An 18,039-nucleotide genomic window follows, 5' to 3' on the forward strand; every position below is an offset into this window, starting at 1 on the left:
CTCAAAAAAAAAAAAAAAAAAAAAAGACACATTTTTTCATTTGAATGATGTTAGTCAATTTGTTGTTGTTGAGTTGCTTTTTGTTCATTAAGAACCAGCTGTAACATTTGTTGGGACTTGGTAGAAGATAACTGCTAGGTGGTCATAGCTGTCAGGCTTTTAATGAGAGGAGTTTAGTTTATGTGAAAATAAAAGAAAAACGAAGATTAATATTTGGAATAAACCGTAAACTCAGCTTCTGAGTCCAGAGATCAACCAGTCAAGATTGTTTAAACTTGAGCTTGTCTTTAGATGGTGAAGTTAGGAAGGCAGTGACAGCCTAATGAGTTTTCCTAGTTTACAGTTCGTATGTCTTTGGTGATGACATCCAGTGTTCTGGTGAACTTCCTGAGTGGCCCACCCACCAACAGACACAAATTGATTTGTTTGAAATTGTAGGAATAAGAAAGTAATATATTTTCATCACCTGTTACAAGGTTAATGAGTGAGACGCGTATAACAAAAGACATAGTAATAAGAAAAAATCGTATCAAATGTAGTTACTAAAAGTATTATGTGACATGGGAGCTTTTAGAAATGAAGACCAAAAGAACCAGGGAGAACCCTGTTTTTTTTTTTTGATTGAGACAAGGTCTGGCTTTGTCACCCTGGCTGGAGTTCAGTGACACGATCTCAGCTCACTTCAACCTCCACCTCCTTGGGCTCAAGCCATACTCCACCTCAGCCTCCCGAGTAGCTGGGACTCCAGGTGGGCACCACCACACCCGGCTAATTTTTGTTTTGTTTTGTTTTGTTTTTGTAGAGATGGGGTTTTGCCTTTTTGCCCAGGCTGGTCTTGAACTCCCAAGCTCAACCGATTCACCCACCTTGACCTCTCAAGGTGCTGGGATTATAGACATGAGCCACCGAGCATGGCTGGAAAAATCCACTTTTACAGACAGCTATGCAGATGTGTGATTGGAAAACAAATGGGTACGACCTAGTGGCAATAATCTGGGGAGAACTTAGCAAGAGCTATTCAGATTTTTCTTGGTCTCTGGGTATAGAGAAGGACCCCTCCTGAATGAGGATTTTATGACCTACTTTCAGGGGAGGTAGGTCAGAGAATTCTTTTATGACCCACCTCAGGGGAGAGAGGTCAAAGAGTGTGCTTCCTGCATCTATTATCTCAATTTCTGAAGTGCCACATTAGGGGGCATTATTTACAGAGACTCAGGGGGATGTAAGTGCCTATTATCAGAGGTCATTCTTATGGAGGCTGTTAACTAAATTTTAGGTAAATGGCTGAGCAGACATCTAGCAATTGTCATCCAGTCTATTTCCAATGAGCTTTTTTTTCTTTTCTGACTCAGGTAGTTGATTTTGCAGGATCTTCCGTCCCTTAGGAGAAGAGGGCCCTAAAAAGCAAGTGATTGCAGTACTGGAGGAGATAAAAGGCTGGCAGGGGAGGGCAGAGGGAGGAATGATGAAGCAGGTAGGGGCTTGAAGGGGGAAATGTCAAAGGATGCAAGGGAACCGAAGGGTAAAATAATGCCAAGAAAGAGGTGGACAGAGTCGGCAAAGCATATCGTAAGCAGGGATTTGAGAAGAGGGGATTCAGATGACAGAGAAATCCCAAGGGAGAAGCAGAATCCAATATAGAGAATGGAGGGGTCTTAAATAGAGCTAGGAATACAAGCTTTGCAGCCCAGGAAGTCAGGGAATACCTATAGAGGAAAGAAAGCCAAGAAGGAAAGAATTCCAGGCCAAGTATCCAGGGAATAATCCTCACTGCTGTGGTTCGAATGATGGTGACCTCTCAAAAATTCATGTTGAGGCCGGGTGCAGTGGCTCATGCCTGTAATCCCAGCACTTTGGGAGGCTGAGGCAGGTGGATCACAAGGTCAGGATTTCTAGACCATCCTGGCTAACACGGTGAAACCCCATCTCTACTAAAAATACAAAAAAAAATTAGCCGGGTGTGGTGGTGGGCGCCTGTAGACCCAGCTACTCTGGAGGCTGAGGCAGGAGAATGGCGTGAACCCAGGAGGCGGAGCTTGCAGTGAGCTGAGATCACACCACTGAACTCCAGCCTGGGCGACAGAGCAAGACACTGTCTCAAAAAAATCAATAAATAAAATAAAAATAAAAAATAAAATTCATGTTGAAATGTAATCTTCAGTGCGATAGTATGTTTCCCAGGCTGGTCTTAAACTCCTGGGCTCCAGTGATCCTCCCACCTTGGCCTCCCAAAATGCTGGCCCTATAGGCATGAGCCACCACACCTGGCCACACACTACCTTGAAAGCACAGAGTAGGCCAGGCGTGGTGGCTCAGGCTTGTAATCCCAGCATTTTGGGAGGCCGAGGTGGGCGGATCACGATGTCAGGAGTTTGAGAGCAGCCTGGCCAACACAGTGAAACCCTGTCTGTACTAAAAATACAAAAGTTAACTGGGCATGGTGGTGGGCACCTATTATCCCAGCTATTTAGGAGGCTGAGGCAGGAGAATCACTTCATCACTTGAACCCGGAGGTGGAGGTGGCAGTGAGACAAGATTGCACCACTGCACTCTAGCCTGGGTAACAGAGTCAAACTCCATTTAAAAAAAAAAAAAAAAGAAAGAAAGAAAGTACAGAGCGTCCCTTACCAGACTCCAATTAACCAATTATGCCAGTGACTTGATGGCATAATAATTGAATTGACATGATTGGATTTCCAGAACTGTGAGAAACAAATTTCTGTTCTTTGTAGATTTCCTAGTCTCAGATATTATGCTTAGCAGCACAGTTGACTAAGATAGAAATTGGTACTGAGAAGTGGCGGCGTTGCTATAACAAATACCTAAAAACGTAGAGGCTGCTTTGGAGCTGGGTAATGGGTAGAGGCTGGAGGGGTTTGGAAGTGCACGCTAGAAGAAGCCTGGTTTGCCATGCATTAAGACGATTCTGGTGAGGTTTCAGAAGAAGATGAAAAGCTGCAGAGAAAGCCTCCATCTTTGAGATTACCTAGGTGGTTGTGAACAGAATGTTGGAAAAAATATAGAAGTAAAGGCCATTCTGATGAAGTCTTAGATGGAAATGAGGAATATCTTATTGGAAACTAGAGGAAAAGCCATCCTTGTTACAAAGTGGCAGAGGATTTGTTCCTGGAAAGAACAAGGTTTGGGAAAGACGGAAGTTTATTTCTGCAGCTGGTTACAGGGAGAAGGCCGGAGTAATTCACCATACCAACGCAAAATTACAAGTTTTTTTCTAGTGCTTATATACATTCTGAGCTCCATGCTACGAGTGGAATTGCATCTCCAAAGAGGAGCGTTTCCTTCAATCTATATCTTATCTTTAAGTAGGACCTAGAGTCTGGAAATCTTTCTCTAGAGTCTTGGGAAGCTTTTTAATCTTAAGTGGGTACCTGGAACAAGGTACATGTGTAAAATGCTTTTATTATTCAACCAGACTTTAGGCTAAGAAAGCCCACGTGAGGTCTTAATGGGTTTATTTTAATGTTCCAGCCCCTACGCTCAGGCCCCAGTTTCTCCAGTTCTTTAATGTTTACATTATACATTCATTAGAATTATAATAGAGGGTCAGTGGAAACAGACTGTTCTGGTTGCTAATGGGAGCCTACCTGCCACAAACTTGGTGGAGGTATTTCTGTGCCTTAGTAGTTTTTGGAGGGTAGAATGTAAGAGCAATGAACTAGGATATTTGGCGGAAGAAATCTCTAAGCCAAGTTTTCAGGGTACTGCATGGCTTCTCTTAAATGCTTATAGTAAACTGTGAGAAGAGAAAGTCAAGTTAAAGATAGAATTTATAGGCCGGGCATGGTGGTTCATGCCTGTAATCCCAGCACTTTGGGAGGCTGAGGCGGGCGGATCACGAGGTCAGAAGATCAAGACCATCCTGGCTAACAGGGTGAAACCCCATCTCTACTAAAAATACAAAACCTTACCTGGGCGTGGTGGCGGGCACCTGTAGTCCCAGCTACTCGGGAGGCTAAGGCAGGAGAATGGCATGAACCTGGGAGGCGGAGCTTGCAGTGAGCTGAGATCACGCCACTGCACTCCAGCCTGGGCGACAGAGCAAAACTCCGTCACAAAAAAAAAAAAAAAGATAGAACTTGTAATCAAAAGGGAAGCAGATTAGCCGGGATGGGTTGCTTGAACACAGGAGGTCGAGGCTGTAATGAGCTATGATCATACTACAGTCTGGGCAACAGAGTGAGACCCCATCTTTAAAAAAAGATAATAAAAATTATTATTATTATTGAGATGGAGTCTTGCTCTGTCGCCCAGGCAGGAGTATGGTGGCGTGATCTTGGCTCACTGCAACCTCTGCCTCCTGGGCTCAAGTGATTCTCCTGATTCAGCCTCCCAAGCAGCTGAGATTATAGGTGCCTGCCACCCTGCCCGGCTAATTTTTGTATTTTTAGTAGAGATGGGGTTTCATCATATTGGCCAGGCTGGTCTCAAACTCCTGACCTCGTGACTCACCAAACTCGGCCTCCCAAAGTGCTGGGACTACAGGTGTGAGCCACCTCGCCTGACCAAAGATGATGATGATGATGATTATTATTTTATCCAAAATGTGTTTATCGAGATGGTTTCCCACTCATCTTGATTCAGAGTGCTTTTAGTGCTGCTTCCTCCTAAAGGAACATCCTTCTGTAAGCCTTGCTTTTCCTCCTGTAGGCTGGCAAAGGACAGTGCAGCAGCTAACATGCAAAACTACCGTTTGTGTATGGCTAAAGACCGTGGTGATTTTATAGCATCCTGGGGATTTCACATCCATGAAGTAGGAATTGGGGCTCTGCACCAGGCGTTTCTTGTTGTGTTTCGTCGTCTCCTCTTCTGGAGAGGGATGAAGGAGATCCTTTGCAAGAGACATGTTCTCGTGGGTAGGTCGTCACTGCCGGAAAGGGCCAAAGAAAATTATTTTTAAAGGGAAGTTGAACATAAAGATTTGGAAAATTAACAGCCTGGCCTTGTGAAGAATTTTTAAAATGTGTTCAGGAGAGAAAACCAACTGTGTGGCCAACTGACCGTTTGATAAGGAGGTTAGTATGACTAGGACACCAGCTACTATTCATTAACACAATGGGAGGGTGACCCTGAAGACATTTCAGAGAACACTGAGGATGCCACAACCATCACATACTCAAGTGCCAGGTCCTTGAGGGAATAACAATTGTAAGGAAGGAGCCCAGGGTCCCAGTGAAACCCAGGATGCCTGTGGGAACTTGGGGCTCAGTGACTATGCTGCCTCATGTATCTCCTCCCTGAAGTCAAGCAAAGCATTCCCCAGCTTCCCCATCTGTGGTTCAAGTGGGCCCAGGTACAGCTCAGATCACTCCTCCAGAAAACACAAGGAGCAAAACATGGGGCAGCTCCCATGCGGTGCTAACTGCGGGCATGCTAAATCTACAGCTGTGAAGGCATGGCTTTCTCCACCTAATTTCCAAGGAAGCCTTGAAGGATGCCTCAGGGCCCAATCAGAAAACTGCTATAGGGGCAGGGCTGCCATAGAAAGTTCCCACCAGGGCAATGTCCAGCAGAACTGTTGGGTTGGGGCCACTACAGAGTGCCCTCACTAGGGCAATACTCAGTGGAGCCACGTGGGCAGGGCCACCCCTGAGTTCCCAGACCCAGACCTGTAGATTCACTAGTGCGTAATTCCAACCTGTGATAGACATAGACACCTGACTACAACCTGCAGAACTGTGGCGTGGGCTGACTCCAGCAGTCATGGCAGCAGAGTCCCTTGGAGGCTTGGGAACCTAAGCCCTACCCCAGTGTCTCTGTAAGGTGAGAGGTAGAATCAAAAAAGCTGATTCTCACACCTCAAGATTAAATTTTGTTGGCCTTGTTGGGTTTGAAGTTATGTGGGACATGTTACCCCTATCTTCTTGCCTCTTTCCTCTACCAACCTTTTGTTTTTGCCATGGACCTCGTGATCTGCCTGCCTCAGCCTCCCAAGGTGCTGGGATTACAGGGGTGAGCCACCTTGCCTGGCTGAGAAGAGAGTTCTTGATAAACAGGCTTCCATGTTAAAACTAGATTTTATAATGAGGTCCACAGATGGGTGGAGGAGAAGCCTGAGTAGATTTTGGTTAAGCAGAGAAACTTTGTCATCCCTCCTGTATGCATTATGCTCCCTTTTCTCCAATGGAGCTCTCTTCCAACTTGACATTATTTTCCAATCAATCAGTTTTCCTAGTGTTGATGTTCTGATTTCATCTTACAAAAATATAGCATAAACTTTTATTTGTTGCATTATACAACATAAGCCTGACAATATAACAAATTGTTCCCAAAACTATAAATTACTCACCTCTTTATTTGTAATTTGACTTTCTAAAAATCTATGTAATTATAGAAGAATGTTGCTATTATAAAAATTTTAAGGGGTGGCAGGGAATAATTCCAAAATTATAAAACTCCTTGTGACAAATTTAGGAATGATATTCAGCTAGTTCTATAGTTTTTTATTCCTTGATTAATCAGAGATATACATCTGATTATAAACACACATTGTGGGTTTTTTTGGCCAGGTTGACATTTTTTTTTTTGAGATGGAGTCTCACTCTGCTGCCCAGGCTAGAGTGCAATGGCGCAATCTCGGCTCACTGCAACCTCTGCCTCCCGGATTCAAGTGATTCTCCTGCCTCAGCCTCCCAAGTACCTAGGATTACAGGCACCCGCCACCATGCCCAGCTAATTTTTGTATTTTTAGTAGAGATGGGGTTTCACTATATTGGCCAGGCTGGTCTCAAACTCCTGACCTTGTTATCCACCCACCTTGGCCTCCCAAAGTGCTGGGATTACAGGCATGAGCCACCGCGTCTGGCCTTGGGTGACTTTTTTTTTTTTTTTTTTTTTTTTTTGAGACGGACGGAATCTCGCTCTATCGCCCGAGGTGGCAGTGCTGTGGCCGGATCTCAGCTCACTGCAAAGCCTCCGACCTCCCGGGTTCACGCCATTCTTTTTCCTGCCTCAGCCTCCCAAGTAGCTGGGCTACAGGCCGCCCAGCCACCTCACCTGGCTAATTTTTTTGTTTATTTTTGTAGTAGAGACGGCGCGTGCTTCACCATGTTAGCCAGGATGGTCTCGACTTCTCCTGACACTGTGATCTGCCCTCCTCGCACATCCAGTGCTGGGATTACAGGCTTGAGCCACCGCGCCCAGCCAACTTATTCTTTTAAGGAGCAATGTGGGTTGATGTTTCAAGGTGAAAAAATTTAAAAACTTGGGGGAAAGTGGGGGGAAGAGACAGAGAGATATTGAGAGAGATCAGATAGGTACATAAGCTTAGTGAGTCACCCTGTACTCCCAGTTACTTAGGAGGCTAAGGCAGGAGGATCACTTGAGCCCAGAAACTCAAGTTTTCAGTGATTAGTGATTGTAACACTGCACTCCAGGCCATGCGATAGAACCAGACCTCATCTCTAGAAAAAAAGAAAAATATGTATATACATATAAACATTGGTGTTTGTTTCTACATATGCTTCTTAGTATATGTGTACATGGATTATAGGTAGATCATATAATGCTAACAGTATTAAATTAGGTAGCAGCATTTGTTCAGGAAGTAGTATGCACTACGTTTCAAATTTTTTTTTTTTTTGAGACGGAGTCTCGCTCTGTCGCCCAGGCTGGAGTGCAGTGGCGCAATCTCGGCTCACTGCAAGCTCCGCCTCCCGGGTTTACGCCATTCTCCTGCCTCAGCCTCCCGAGTAGCTGGGACTACAGGCGCCCGCCATCTCGCCCGGCTAGGTTTTGTATTTTTTAGTAGAGACGGGGTTTCACCGTATAGGCCAGGATGGTCTCGATCTCCTGACCTCGTGATCCACCCGTCTCAGCCTCCCAAAGTGCTGGGATTACAGGCTTGGGCCACCACGCCTGGCCACGTTTCAAATTTCAATTGAGAATTGTGTCTGGGTGCGTTTGTGGTCTTGCTGACTTCAGGAATGAAGCTGAGAACCTTTGCAGTGAGTGTTACAACTCTTAAAGGTGGCAAGGACCTGAAGAGTGAGCAGCAACAAGATTTATTGTGAAGATGGAAAGAACAAAACTTCCACATTCCACAGCATGAAAGGGAACCACAGCATCTTGCCCCTGGTGGTTGGGGTGGAGTGGCCAGCTTTTATTCCCTTATTTGTCCCCACCCATATCCTGCTGATTGGTCCATTTTACAGAGTGCTGATTGGTCCATTTTACAGAGTGCTGATTGGTGCATTTTACAAACCTCTAGCTGGCTACAGAGCATCAGTTGGTGCGTTTTTACACAGCACTGATTGGTGCATTTTACAAACCTCTTGTAAGACAGAAAAGTTCTCCAAGTCCCCACCGGACCCAGGAAGTGCAGCTGGCTTCACCTCTCAGAATCAGCTTTTAAAGGCCATAAATTTCCAGGCAAGTAGGAATAGAAGAAACGAACATTTCCTTTGAGATCTATGATGTCATTTTTTTTCTCCATCAATGATTTAGTTCCTTCTGGATCAAATAGTTTTTAAATGGATGTATGTTTTATAGTAGATGTTATGTTGTCTTAATTATTTTAAAACTCCTATTCCTAGACTCTCCTGAAGGAGAGAATTTAGTAGTTTTGAAGTGTTTTTTGAGGCTAGGGAAGAAAAACCAAGATGACTGCATAAGGTTTCAGGGGATGTTCCATGCCTGCCACCAGGGGAAAATGAGGGAGCTTTCCTCCTACCCGCCACCATTGTAGCAGCCTGCAGGGAATATGCCATCATTTCAGCGCGGCCGGCTGGCCCCTGGGTATTCTGGGAAGGTGACGTGTCGGGGCACAGTGGCCGCTCGCAGGGGCCAAACCCGCCCTGGTCTGGGCCGCAGTGCGCGGTGAGGATGTTGGTGCTGGTCCGCAGGGTTTTCGTTCCGCGGCCGCGGGAAGCCAGTGTTCCATATTTGTTTTTTATGTTCTCTTGTTTTTATGTTGTGGATTTAGTTTTTTAAAAAACATAAATGTTCCTCTACAGTCTTAAAATGTACCCTATAAAATAAGATTTTAAAGGATTCTACTTTCCCTCTTAATTTTAGACTTTTTTCTTTTAGTTCTGGCTTTACAAATGTGACCTGAAGAGAGCACTTGGTTTTATGTAGAACAATACAGACATCGTTTTACATGAATTTTATGGTTCCAAAAATCATTTGTGGGCAAATTTGTTCACGTGCCTTACTTTTAAAATATTGTGTTGTCTTTAATAGATTTTCAAAATACTTTACATATTTTTCAGTAAGTTTGAGGGTAGAATTTATTTTAATGAGACTCCTCTTATAAAGTACATATCTGCGTGTGCATATGTGTATATTGAATTTGCTTTTGATTCTATCCTGTCACTTTTCTACCAAAATATCTCTAATGGACAGAGGCCAGAGAAGCACAGCAAATTTGCCACAGTACCACACATTTTATCTTAAAAGATGGTATGGATTTTGCATAACATATATGTGCAAACATATATATATATATATAACATAACATAAAAACATATATATAAATAAAACATATAGCTGTTTGGTTTATTTTGTGTGTGTGCATTAAAAAATTACTCAATTGCTGGGTGCGGTGGCTCTTGCCTGTAATCCCAGCACTTTGGGAGGCCGAGGCAGGTGGATCACGAGGTCAGGAGATCCAGACCATCCTGGCTAACGTGGTAAAACCCGTCTCTACTAAAAGTACAAAAAATTAGCCGGATGCCCGCCTGTAGTCCCAGTTACTCGGGAGGCTGAGGCAGGAGAATGGCGTGAACCGAGGAGGCGGAGCTTGCAGTGAGCCGAGATCGCACCACTACACTCCAGCCTGGGTGACAGAGTGAGACTCCGTCTCAAAATAAATAAATATATAAATAATTCAATTATGCTTGTTAAAGCAAGGTAAAGGTCACCATGGTGATAGATACAGGGACCTCTGCAGATAGAGATTGGGCTAACTCTAAATACAGCCTGGGCAAGTGGGAGTTTATAACCAAAGAGCAGCCTGGGAGGTCTGTGAATGGAAACTTACCAAGGAGAAACCTCAAAGGTTAGGGGGATTATGGGGAAACCAGCCTAAAAGGATTTTTGCTGAAGACAGGCCAGGGTGATCAAACATCTCTTGGGGAATGGTGCAGGATAATGAACCTGGTAAGATTTTGTTTGTTTGTTTTGTTTTGTTTTTTTGAGACGGAGTCTCGCTCTGTCCCCAGGCTGGAGTGCAGTGGTGCAATCTCGGCTCACTGCAAGCTCCGCCTCCCGGGTTCCCGCCATTCTCCTGCCTCAGCCTCCGGAGTGGCTGGGACTACAGGCGCCCGCCACCATGCTCGGCTAATTTTTTGTATTTTCAGTAGAGACGGGGTTTCACCGTGTTAACCAGGATGGTCCGGCCTCCCAAAGTGCTGGGATTACAGGCGTGAGCCACCGCGCCGGGCCCCTGAACCTGGTAAGATATCAAAGGTAAGGAGGCTCTTGCTAAAGCTGGATTTCACAAGGGAAGTGCACAGACCACAGAAGGTTCAAGTGCCTGACTAAAGTTTGATCAAGCAAAGAATATTTGTCAGTGTACAGAAAACTACGTTTTTATAAAATATTCCTCTGGCGCATCTGTATCTCCCCTTTTCATGGAACACAAAGCACGTTTTGCATAACTTCTAGATACATGTATTTTGAATGACCTGATGTATCTTCTCTTTACAATTCTCAGCCTCAGTATACATAAGTGGAACTTAGAAGGGAACATTCCCTGAACATACTCTTCCACCAGAATCTCCTCTACAGATTTTTTACTGCCCGTTTTACCAGTGGCTGAAGCTACCTTCTCTTATGTAAGTAGAAATGTTACATATCTCCAGCCTCTTCCTCCTTGCCTGCCACTTGTGTGCACACCCTGTCTAGTCCATGACCTCCTCTGTTATAAATGCTTATAAAACGTTTTTTCTGAATCAGAAACGTGTTGTATTGCTCAAGCCGTGTTCACTTTAATTACAATTTAACTGCATAATTTAATTTCCCCATTTTTTGGATATAGTGTTTGCTTTTCTCCAGCGGTTCTACTTTGTTCTAGTATATCCCTCTGGCAAGGGCAGTTGTTTCCCCACTTGAGTGTGCATTAGTATCACCTGGGGGCTTGTTAAACTGTGCAAGCTCCATCCCGGGGTTTCTGATTGTCAGGGTTTGGTTTGCGGCATAAGAATTTGCATTTCTAACAAGTGCCAGGATTGGTCTGAGGAATGCACGTTGAGAGAAGCGGGATTCGGGTTCACTAACCTGGGGTAGAGAAAATTACAGTAGTGTGCCAAATCTGAGGAGGGAGCAGAGTTGAAGCCCAGTTTCAATATGTGAATGAGTGCTTTATACACTCAAACCCCTTCAAGGGCTGGGGAGTAAGGGAGAACGTGAGCGGGCGGGCAGGGGCGTGCACAGAGGCATACACTCAATCCCAGACCTATGGATTGAGAATCACGTGTTAATAATACTTCCAGTGTTTTGTGTGTTTATTACAGTTTGAGAATGACTGGACCAAATTGCCTCCAAAATCTTGTCCTAGCAGCAAAGCGAAGCTCAGACAGCATTTGGATGGCTATTGCTTTCTGTGTTTTAAGTCAGCTGTTAAAGGTTTGGTTCAGAAAGTTACCCAGGTGTAGTACCCTTTCAAGTAGATAATGATTGAAAGAGTATGTCCTGCAGGTGTATGATATTTTCCATCCACTTCAGCACGTTTTTCTGATGGGTCAATGACAGTCCATGAATTGTCTGGTGTAATACTAAAAAATTCTGGAAGTGGCATATATTCAAGGACAGCCATAATATTCCACTTGGCCAAGGCTCTTCTGACAGGCTCATGTTCATGCAGGATCAGATCTGACCCAGAATCAACAGAACTGAAGCTGCAAATTCAGCTTTGTGAAGGCTTCAGATGTAGCCACTGTTCAAGAAGATTGACTTTAAGCAGGTGAGCAGAGTTTGCTTGAGGTTCACCCAGGGAATTCATGAGGCTGCAGGTGCATTCCTTCACGGCCTGAAAAGCACAGTTTTTGAGGAGTTGTAGTCCTTCTCAGAAGCTGTTCCTGCGGAGTAGTCCTGGAAACGTGTTTGTCTGCATTCAAGAAAGATCTTCCTTTTGTTTGTATAAAGGAGGCCCAACTTATTTCCCAGGTAAGGGAGTGGAAGCAACTGTGATACAGAATCCTGAGGCATGGGGGCTAGTTGTCATCCAGGCAACATGTAGGGTCAGGTTCTCCAAGTCATCCTGTGGTTAAAGGGCTCCACCCTAGGAAAGGGAGCCACCCAGGGCTTGGCAAATGACCTTATTATCAGCCCTTGGCCTGTGAACATGTCGTAACCGAGGCACGGGACCGGGTTCTTGGTTTGAATTTGCCAGTCAAATGGCCAGTGCAGAAAGGGAAGAGAGCACAGTCCTTCAGGCCAACTCACTCACTTGGCCTATTGAAACATTTGCTCTTCTGAGCAAAGCCTAGTATTGTTGCGGATTAAATACAGCAGAGGATGTAAGTTACCAGTATTAGTCACCATCAATTGAGTACTTATTCTGTATCAGTCACTGTTCCTCTTGCTTTCCATTTCCACCTGTTATATATTAGTGACGATAAAAATGCCATACAGGCTGGGTGCGGTGGCTCATGCCTGCAATCCCAGCACTTCGGGAGGCCAAAGCAGGTGGACCACCTGAGGTCAGGAGTTTGAGACCAGCCTGGCCAACATGGTGAAACCCCTCCATCTCTACTAAAAAAAAAAACCCCAAAAAACAAAAAAAAACCTAAACAAAAATTAGCCTGGCACGGTGGCGGGCTCCTGTAATCCCAGCTACTCTGGAGGCTGAGGCAGCAGAATTGCTTGAACCTGGGAGGCGGAGGTTGCAGTGAGCCAAGATTGTGCCATTGTACTCTAGCACGGGCGACAAAAGTGAAACTCCATCTCAAGAGAAAAAGCCATACAAAAAGGCTAAGAGCCTTGTTCAGCCTCACACAGGAGAGTGGCAGAGCTAGGGTATTAATTCAGGCATTCATAGTCCAGATCCTTTACACATTTCACTGACATGAAACCCAGAAATTTCAGGTCTGTTACCTTGAACCCAGAACTATTTTTTCTCAAACTTGTTTCTTGTGAGGTATATGTAGGAAAAAAATTGCATACAATACAGTACTGCTTTACAAATATGTAATCTAATACCCAAGTCGAGAAAGAAATGATCCTGAACTCCTCAAAACTTGTGGGTATCCCTTCCCCATCTTGACCTTTTCTTCTGAGATGAGTCCTCCATGCTGCTGTTTGTAATTTTATTCCTCGTGATTACATATTTAAGCTACAGGAATACATCTTGTATGGTTTTGCTTATGCTTACCTGTATGTATTTTTTTTGTCTTTCCCATTTGGTATTTCATTTTCTGTATTTATCCATGTTGTAATTCCAACTTCTTAATTTTTACTGATAGTGTTACCTCATTATATATAACATATACAGCATGTAGTATGTATCTTTCTCACTATGTATGTATACAGAGTGTATGTGTATCACTATATAGACGTATTAGTATCTTAGTATTTCCGTATGTATACCACAGTAAACAGATCCCTTCCCCCCACCCCCACCCGGTGAGATGGAGTCTTGTTCTGTCGCTCAAGCTGGATGGAGTGCAGTGGTACAGTCTCAGCTCACTTCGGCCTCTGTCTTCCAGGTTGAAGTGATTCTTCTGCTTTAGCCTCCCATGTAACTGGGACTGCAGGCACCCGTCACCACACCAGCTAATTTTTGTATTTTTAGCAGAGACAGGCTTTTACCATGTTGTCCCGGCTGGTCTCTAACTCCTGACGTCAGGTGATCTGTCCGCCTCAGCCTCCCAAAATGCTGGGATTACAGGCGTGAGCCACCGTGCTCGACTGCAGATGCCTTCTATACCTGATGATTGTTTGGGTTGTGTGTAGTCGGCAGTTATCACCAACACTGCAATCGTAATCACTGAAGTATGTGTATCCTGATTTACATAGGTACACATCTCTCAGGGATCTGTTACTGGAAGTGGAATTGGTGGATCTTCAATTCAAATGTTGCTCATGGCAGGGTTAATTATAACAAGCACTTTGGTAAACTATCTGCTGTTTACCTAGAAAACCATGTGTACCTTACACATGCACCAGCCATTCTACTGTGTGGAGTAGGCCATGGAAAAATACATGCACAGTTGATGAAAAGACAAGTATTTAAATGTTTATAGCAGCATTATTTGTAATAGCCAAAAACTAGAAATAAAGCAAAGTGGGTAAGTAAATGGTGGTATATAAATTCAGTGGAATTCAACTATAAATAATAAATAATGACCCGTATCTACATGTAAAAACCTTGATGAATTTTATTTTTTATTTATTTATTTTTTTTGAGATAGAGTCTCGCTCTGCCGCCCGGGCTGGAGTGCAGTGGCCGGATCTCAGCTCACTTCAGCTCACTGCAGGCTCCGCCTCCCGGGTTCACACCATTCTCCTGCCTCAGCCTCCCGAGCAGCTGGGACAACAGGCGCCCGCCACCACGCCTGGCTAGTTTTTTGTATTTTTTAGTAGAGACGCGGTTTCACCGTGTTAGCCAGGATAGTCTCGATCTCCTGACCTCGTGATCCACCTGTCTCGGCCTCCCAAAGTGCTGGGATTACAGGCTTGAGCCACCGCGCCCGGCCTATGAATTTTATAAACACAAAGTTGAGCAAAATAATCTAGGCAAAAATATACCTGTCTGAATTCATCTCTATAACATTCAGAAGTCAGTGTGAAAAGTCAGGATGGTGGTTACCTGTGAACAGGAGAGAGGCTGTTTTGGGAAGGGCTCACTTGGGTCTTCTCAGTTGCTGGAGTTCACTGTGCACTAGTGCATAAATTTTAGGGTTTGTTTCTTTTTACTGCCCAGTTAGTATATACGGGTATATATACTACCTATTATTATATATACTATATATATAGTATATATATTTTTTTCTTTTTTTTTTTTTTTTTTTTTTTTTTTTTTTGAGACAGAGTATCGCTCTGCTCCCCAGGCTGGATGCCTGGCTTTTTATATTTTAGTAGAAACGGGGTTTCAGCATGTAGCCCTGGCTGATTTCAAACTCCTGAGCTCAGGAGTCTTTCCTTCTGTACAGGAGGGAAGACCTTTCTTCTGCTTTCTGAGAATTCAATAATTGAGTCCATGAAAGAAATTGACAGTAGTCAGATAAACAGGAGAAAAGGTACACAAATTAGATATGGACACAGGGACATCACATGAAAGAAAAGCAAATGTCCTAGAACCCAGTGAGATCCAGAAGCTTATGTACCCTCTTCTTAGGACAGAGGGTATAGATGATTAGGTAACTTAGGGGAGAGTAAACAGTTTGGGGGAAAGATAAACGGACTGTCAGAAGAACAGGTAACAGCCGGTGACAAAGTCTGCATGTGTTGCCAAGGTCTGCTCTCTTTTCCTGTGATAGGAGCCAGTCTTCCCTGGTTGGTGAGTTTCCTGGGGAGGGGATTCATGACAATTAAGTTCCTTTTGGATAATCTCTTTAGATAAGGAAGCTCAGAGAAAACCTCTGCCTGTATGAGCTGCTCCCCACATACCCTCAGTTCAAAGTAATCAGCATACCAAAGCATCATATTTTGGGGTGGAGATCCTCCCACCTCAGTCTCCTGAGTAGCTAGGACCACAGGCATGCACTATCATGCCCGGCTAATTTTTTTAAAACTTTTTTCCAGAGACAGAGTCTCACCATATTGGCTAGGCTGGTCTCCAATTCCTGGCCTCAAGTGATCCTCCTACCTCTGTCTCCCAAACAGCTGGGATTACAGGCATGAGTCACCATGCTCAGGCTAGGGGTGGCGTTTCCTGAACTCCTTCAGCCCTCTTGGGAAATGTGCAGGCAGAAAGAATAAAAAATACCCCTGTCCACAGCCAAGTCTTGTTGAACTTATGCTTGGCAGAATAGAAACTTACAGCCAACCACGTGAAAACTGGGATGATAAATGTCTGCATGTCTGACAGAAGGTTTGGCTTCTGATTCAGCTGTGGTGATTTTTCCATCTACTTAACTCCAAATTCTATTAGCTGGTTTAAACTCTTTATTGGACTATGAACACTGTAAGTACACAATCATGATGATTTTATCTGTTGACTTAAATAGAATTGTGTATGAAGGCTGTACTGAAGTTATTCAGGGTTGAGTCAGGAAAAGCTAAATTTCAACCTCTTTTAAGAAAAATACTGATGCCTCCAAATCCATAGTATATATGTTGCTTACTAGTTTATAAAGGGCCCCTGGAAGAAAGGACATTTCCAGTGTTTTATGTCAGTGATAGGAAAATAAGCTGTAATTCTTTGGTTATTAAAAGTAGGATTGTGGCCAGCATGGTAGCTCACACTTGTACAGCACTTTGGGAGGCTGAGATGGGAAGATTGCTCAAGACCAGGAGTTCGAGACAAGCCTGAGTAACATAGCAAGACCCCATCTCTACATAAAGAAAAATGTATGATTGCTTCCCCCCACCACTCCCCAACACTTCCCTGGCTCCAAACCCCAATTCCTCTGCTCTCATTTCTGCTGTGTCTTACTCTATGAAGCTTTCAAAAACTGCCTTTCTAGAGTCCTCCTTTTCCTTTTTATGAATTTATTACTGTTTATTTAAAAGACAGGGTCACACACTGTTGCCCAGGCTAGGGTGCAGTTGTGCGATCACTACAGCCTCAGTCTCCAAGCGATCCTCCCATCTCAGCCTCCCCAGTGGCTGGGACCATAGGTGCATACCACCATGCCCAGCTAATGTTTTTTTTGAGATGGAGTCTTGCTCTGTTGCCCAGGCTGGAGTGCAGTGGTGCAATCTCGGCTCACTGCAAGCTCCGCCTCCCAGGTTCACGCCATTCTCCTGCCTCAGCCTCCTGAGTAGTGGTAGCGCCTGCCACATTGCCCAGCTAATTTTTTGAATTTTTAGTAGAGATGGGGTTTCACCATGTTAGCCAGGATGGTCTCGGTCTCCTGACCTCATGTTCCGCCCGCCTCGGCCAACCAAAGTGCTGGTATTACAGGCGTGAGCCACTGCACCCGGCCCACTAATTTTTTAATCTTTTAAAAATGAGATGGGGTCTCACTATGTTGACCAATCTAGTTTCAAACTCCTGGCATCAAGCAATCCTTCTGTCCAAAGTGCTGAGATTGCAGGCATAAGCTGCTGTGCCAGGCCCCTCATTCTTTAAATAGCTACTTTAGATTCTATTGTGATGATATTTTAAGAATTTTCCCATTTTCCAACTTTTATTATACTAATGAGGATTTAGGTGATTCCTTTTTAAATTATATATGTAAATTTTTATATATTTGAATAATATGTTTACATAGTTAAAAAATCAAAATATACAAAAGGCATACAGTGAGAAGTCATCTTTCCACCCGTAATGACAATATATCCCCTTTTGCCTGGCGTAGATGCACACATAAATTATTGTCCTGACATGATTATGAATAATCCTACTTTCTGTCAGAAGTGTGCTAGTTTGGATGATAAATTATACAGACATTCTGCTTATATCCTTGCTTCTTCACCATGCTGTTATATTCCCTCCAATTCAGAGGCAAATGTGGTATCATTGCCTATGTCTCTTCCAGAGGAATTTTATTTGTATTTTATAAGTACATACATGAATTCTGTTTTTTTGCACTTTTAAAGAAATGGATGTATCCATGCTGTTTTAATTTAAATTTTTACTTTGAAACAACCTTAAACTTACAGAAGTTAAAAGAATATTAGTAGCCAGGTATGCTGGCTCACAGGTATAATCCCAGCACTGTGGGAGGCTGAGATGGGTGGATCGCTTGAGGCCAGGAGTTCGAGACCAGCCTGGGCAGCATAATGAGACCTCCTCTCTACAAAAAAAAAAAAAAAAAAGTAAAAGTTAATTGGGTGTGGTGTTACATGCCTATAATCCCAGCCACTCAGGAGGCTGAGGCAGGAGGATCACTTGAGTCCAGACTTAGAGGCTGCACTGAACCGTGATCACACCACTGCACTCCAGCCCGGGTGACAGAGTGAGACCCTGTT

At 44.0% G+C, this 18,039-nt stretch overlaps 1 protein-coding gene and 1 long non-coding RNA gene across 3 annotated transcripts in view; one reads left to right on the forward strand and one right to left on the reverse strand.

The window, feature by feature from the left end:
- LOC108535947 (uncharacterized) overlaps window positions 1-18,039 on the forward strand; it is an 84,420-nt gene that overhangs the window by 52,859 nt on the left and 13,522 nt on the right. Inside the window, exons 1-3 of one of the 2 annotated variants that reach the window (XR_001887363.1) lie at window positions 10,332-10,428; window positions 10,676-10,796; window positions 11,825-11,923. This is a non-coding gene — a long non-coding RNA (uncharacterized LOC108535947). Of the gene's footprint in view, window positions 1-10,331; window positions 10,429-10,675; window positions 10,797-11,824; window positions 11,924-18,039 lie in introns of those variants that run through there. The other variant, XR_001887364.1, reaches the window with a different exon arrangement.
- LOC108535945 (40S ribosomal protein S27-like) lies at window positions 4,558-4,864 on the reverse strand. The gene has a single exon (XM_017882356.1). The coding sequence runs from the start codon at window positions 4,862-4,864 to the stop codon at window positions 4,610-4,612; it is 255 nt and encodes an 84-aa protein (XP_017737845.1). The 3' UTR covers window positions 4,558-4,609.

This window comes from Rhinopithecus bieti, unplaced genomic scaffold (assembly GCF_001698545.2).
Source record: "Rhinopithecus bieti isolate Rb0 unplaced genomic scaffold, ASM169854v2 scaffold_13247, whole genome shotgun sequence".
Taxonomy (NCBI): domain Eukaryota; kingdom Metazoa; phylum Chordata; class Mammalia; order Primates; family Cercopithecidae; genus Rhinopithecus; species Rhinopithecus bieti.

What these genes read in the sequence shown, in the direction of transcription:
- LOC108535945 (XM_017882356.1), bottom strand. Translation starts at nt 4,864, where the DNA reads ATGTCTCTTGCAAAGGATCTCCTTCATCCCTCTCCAGAAGAGGAGACG.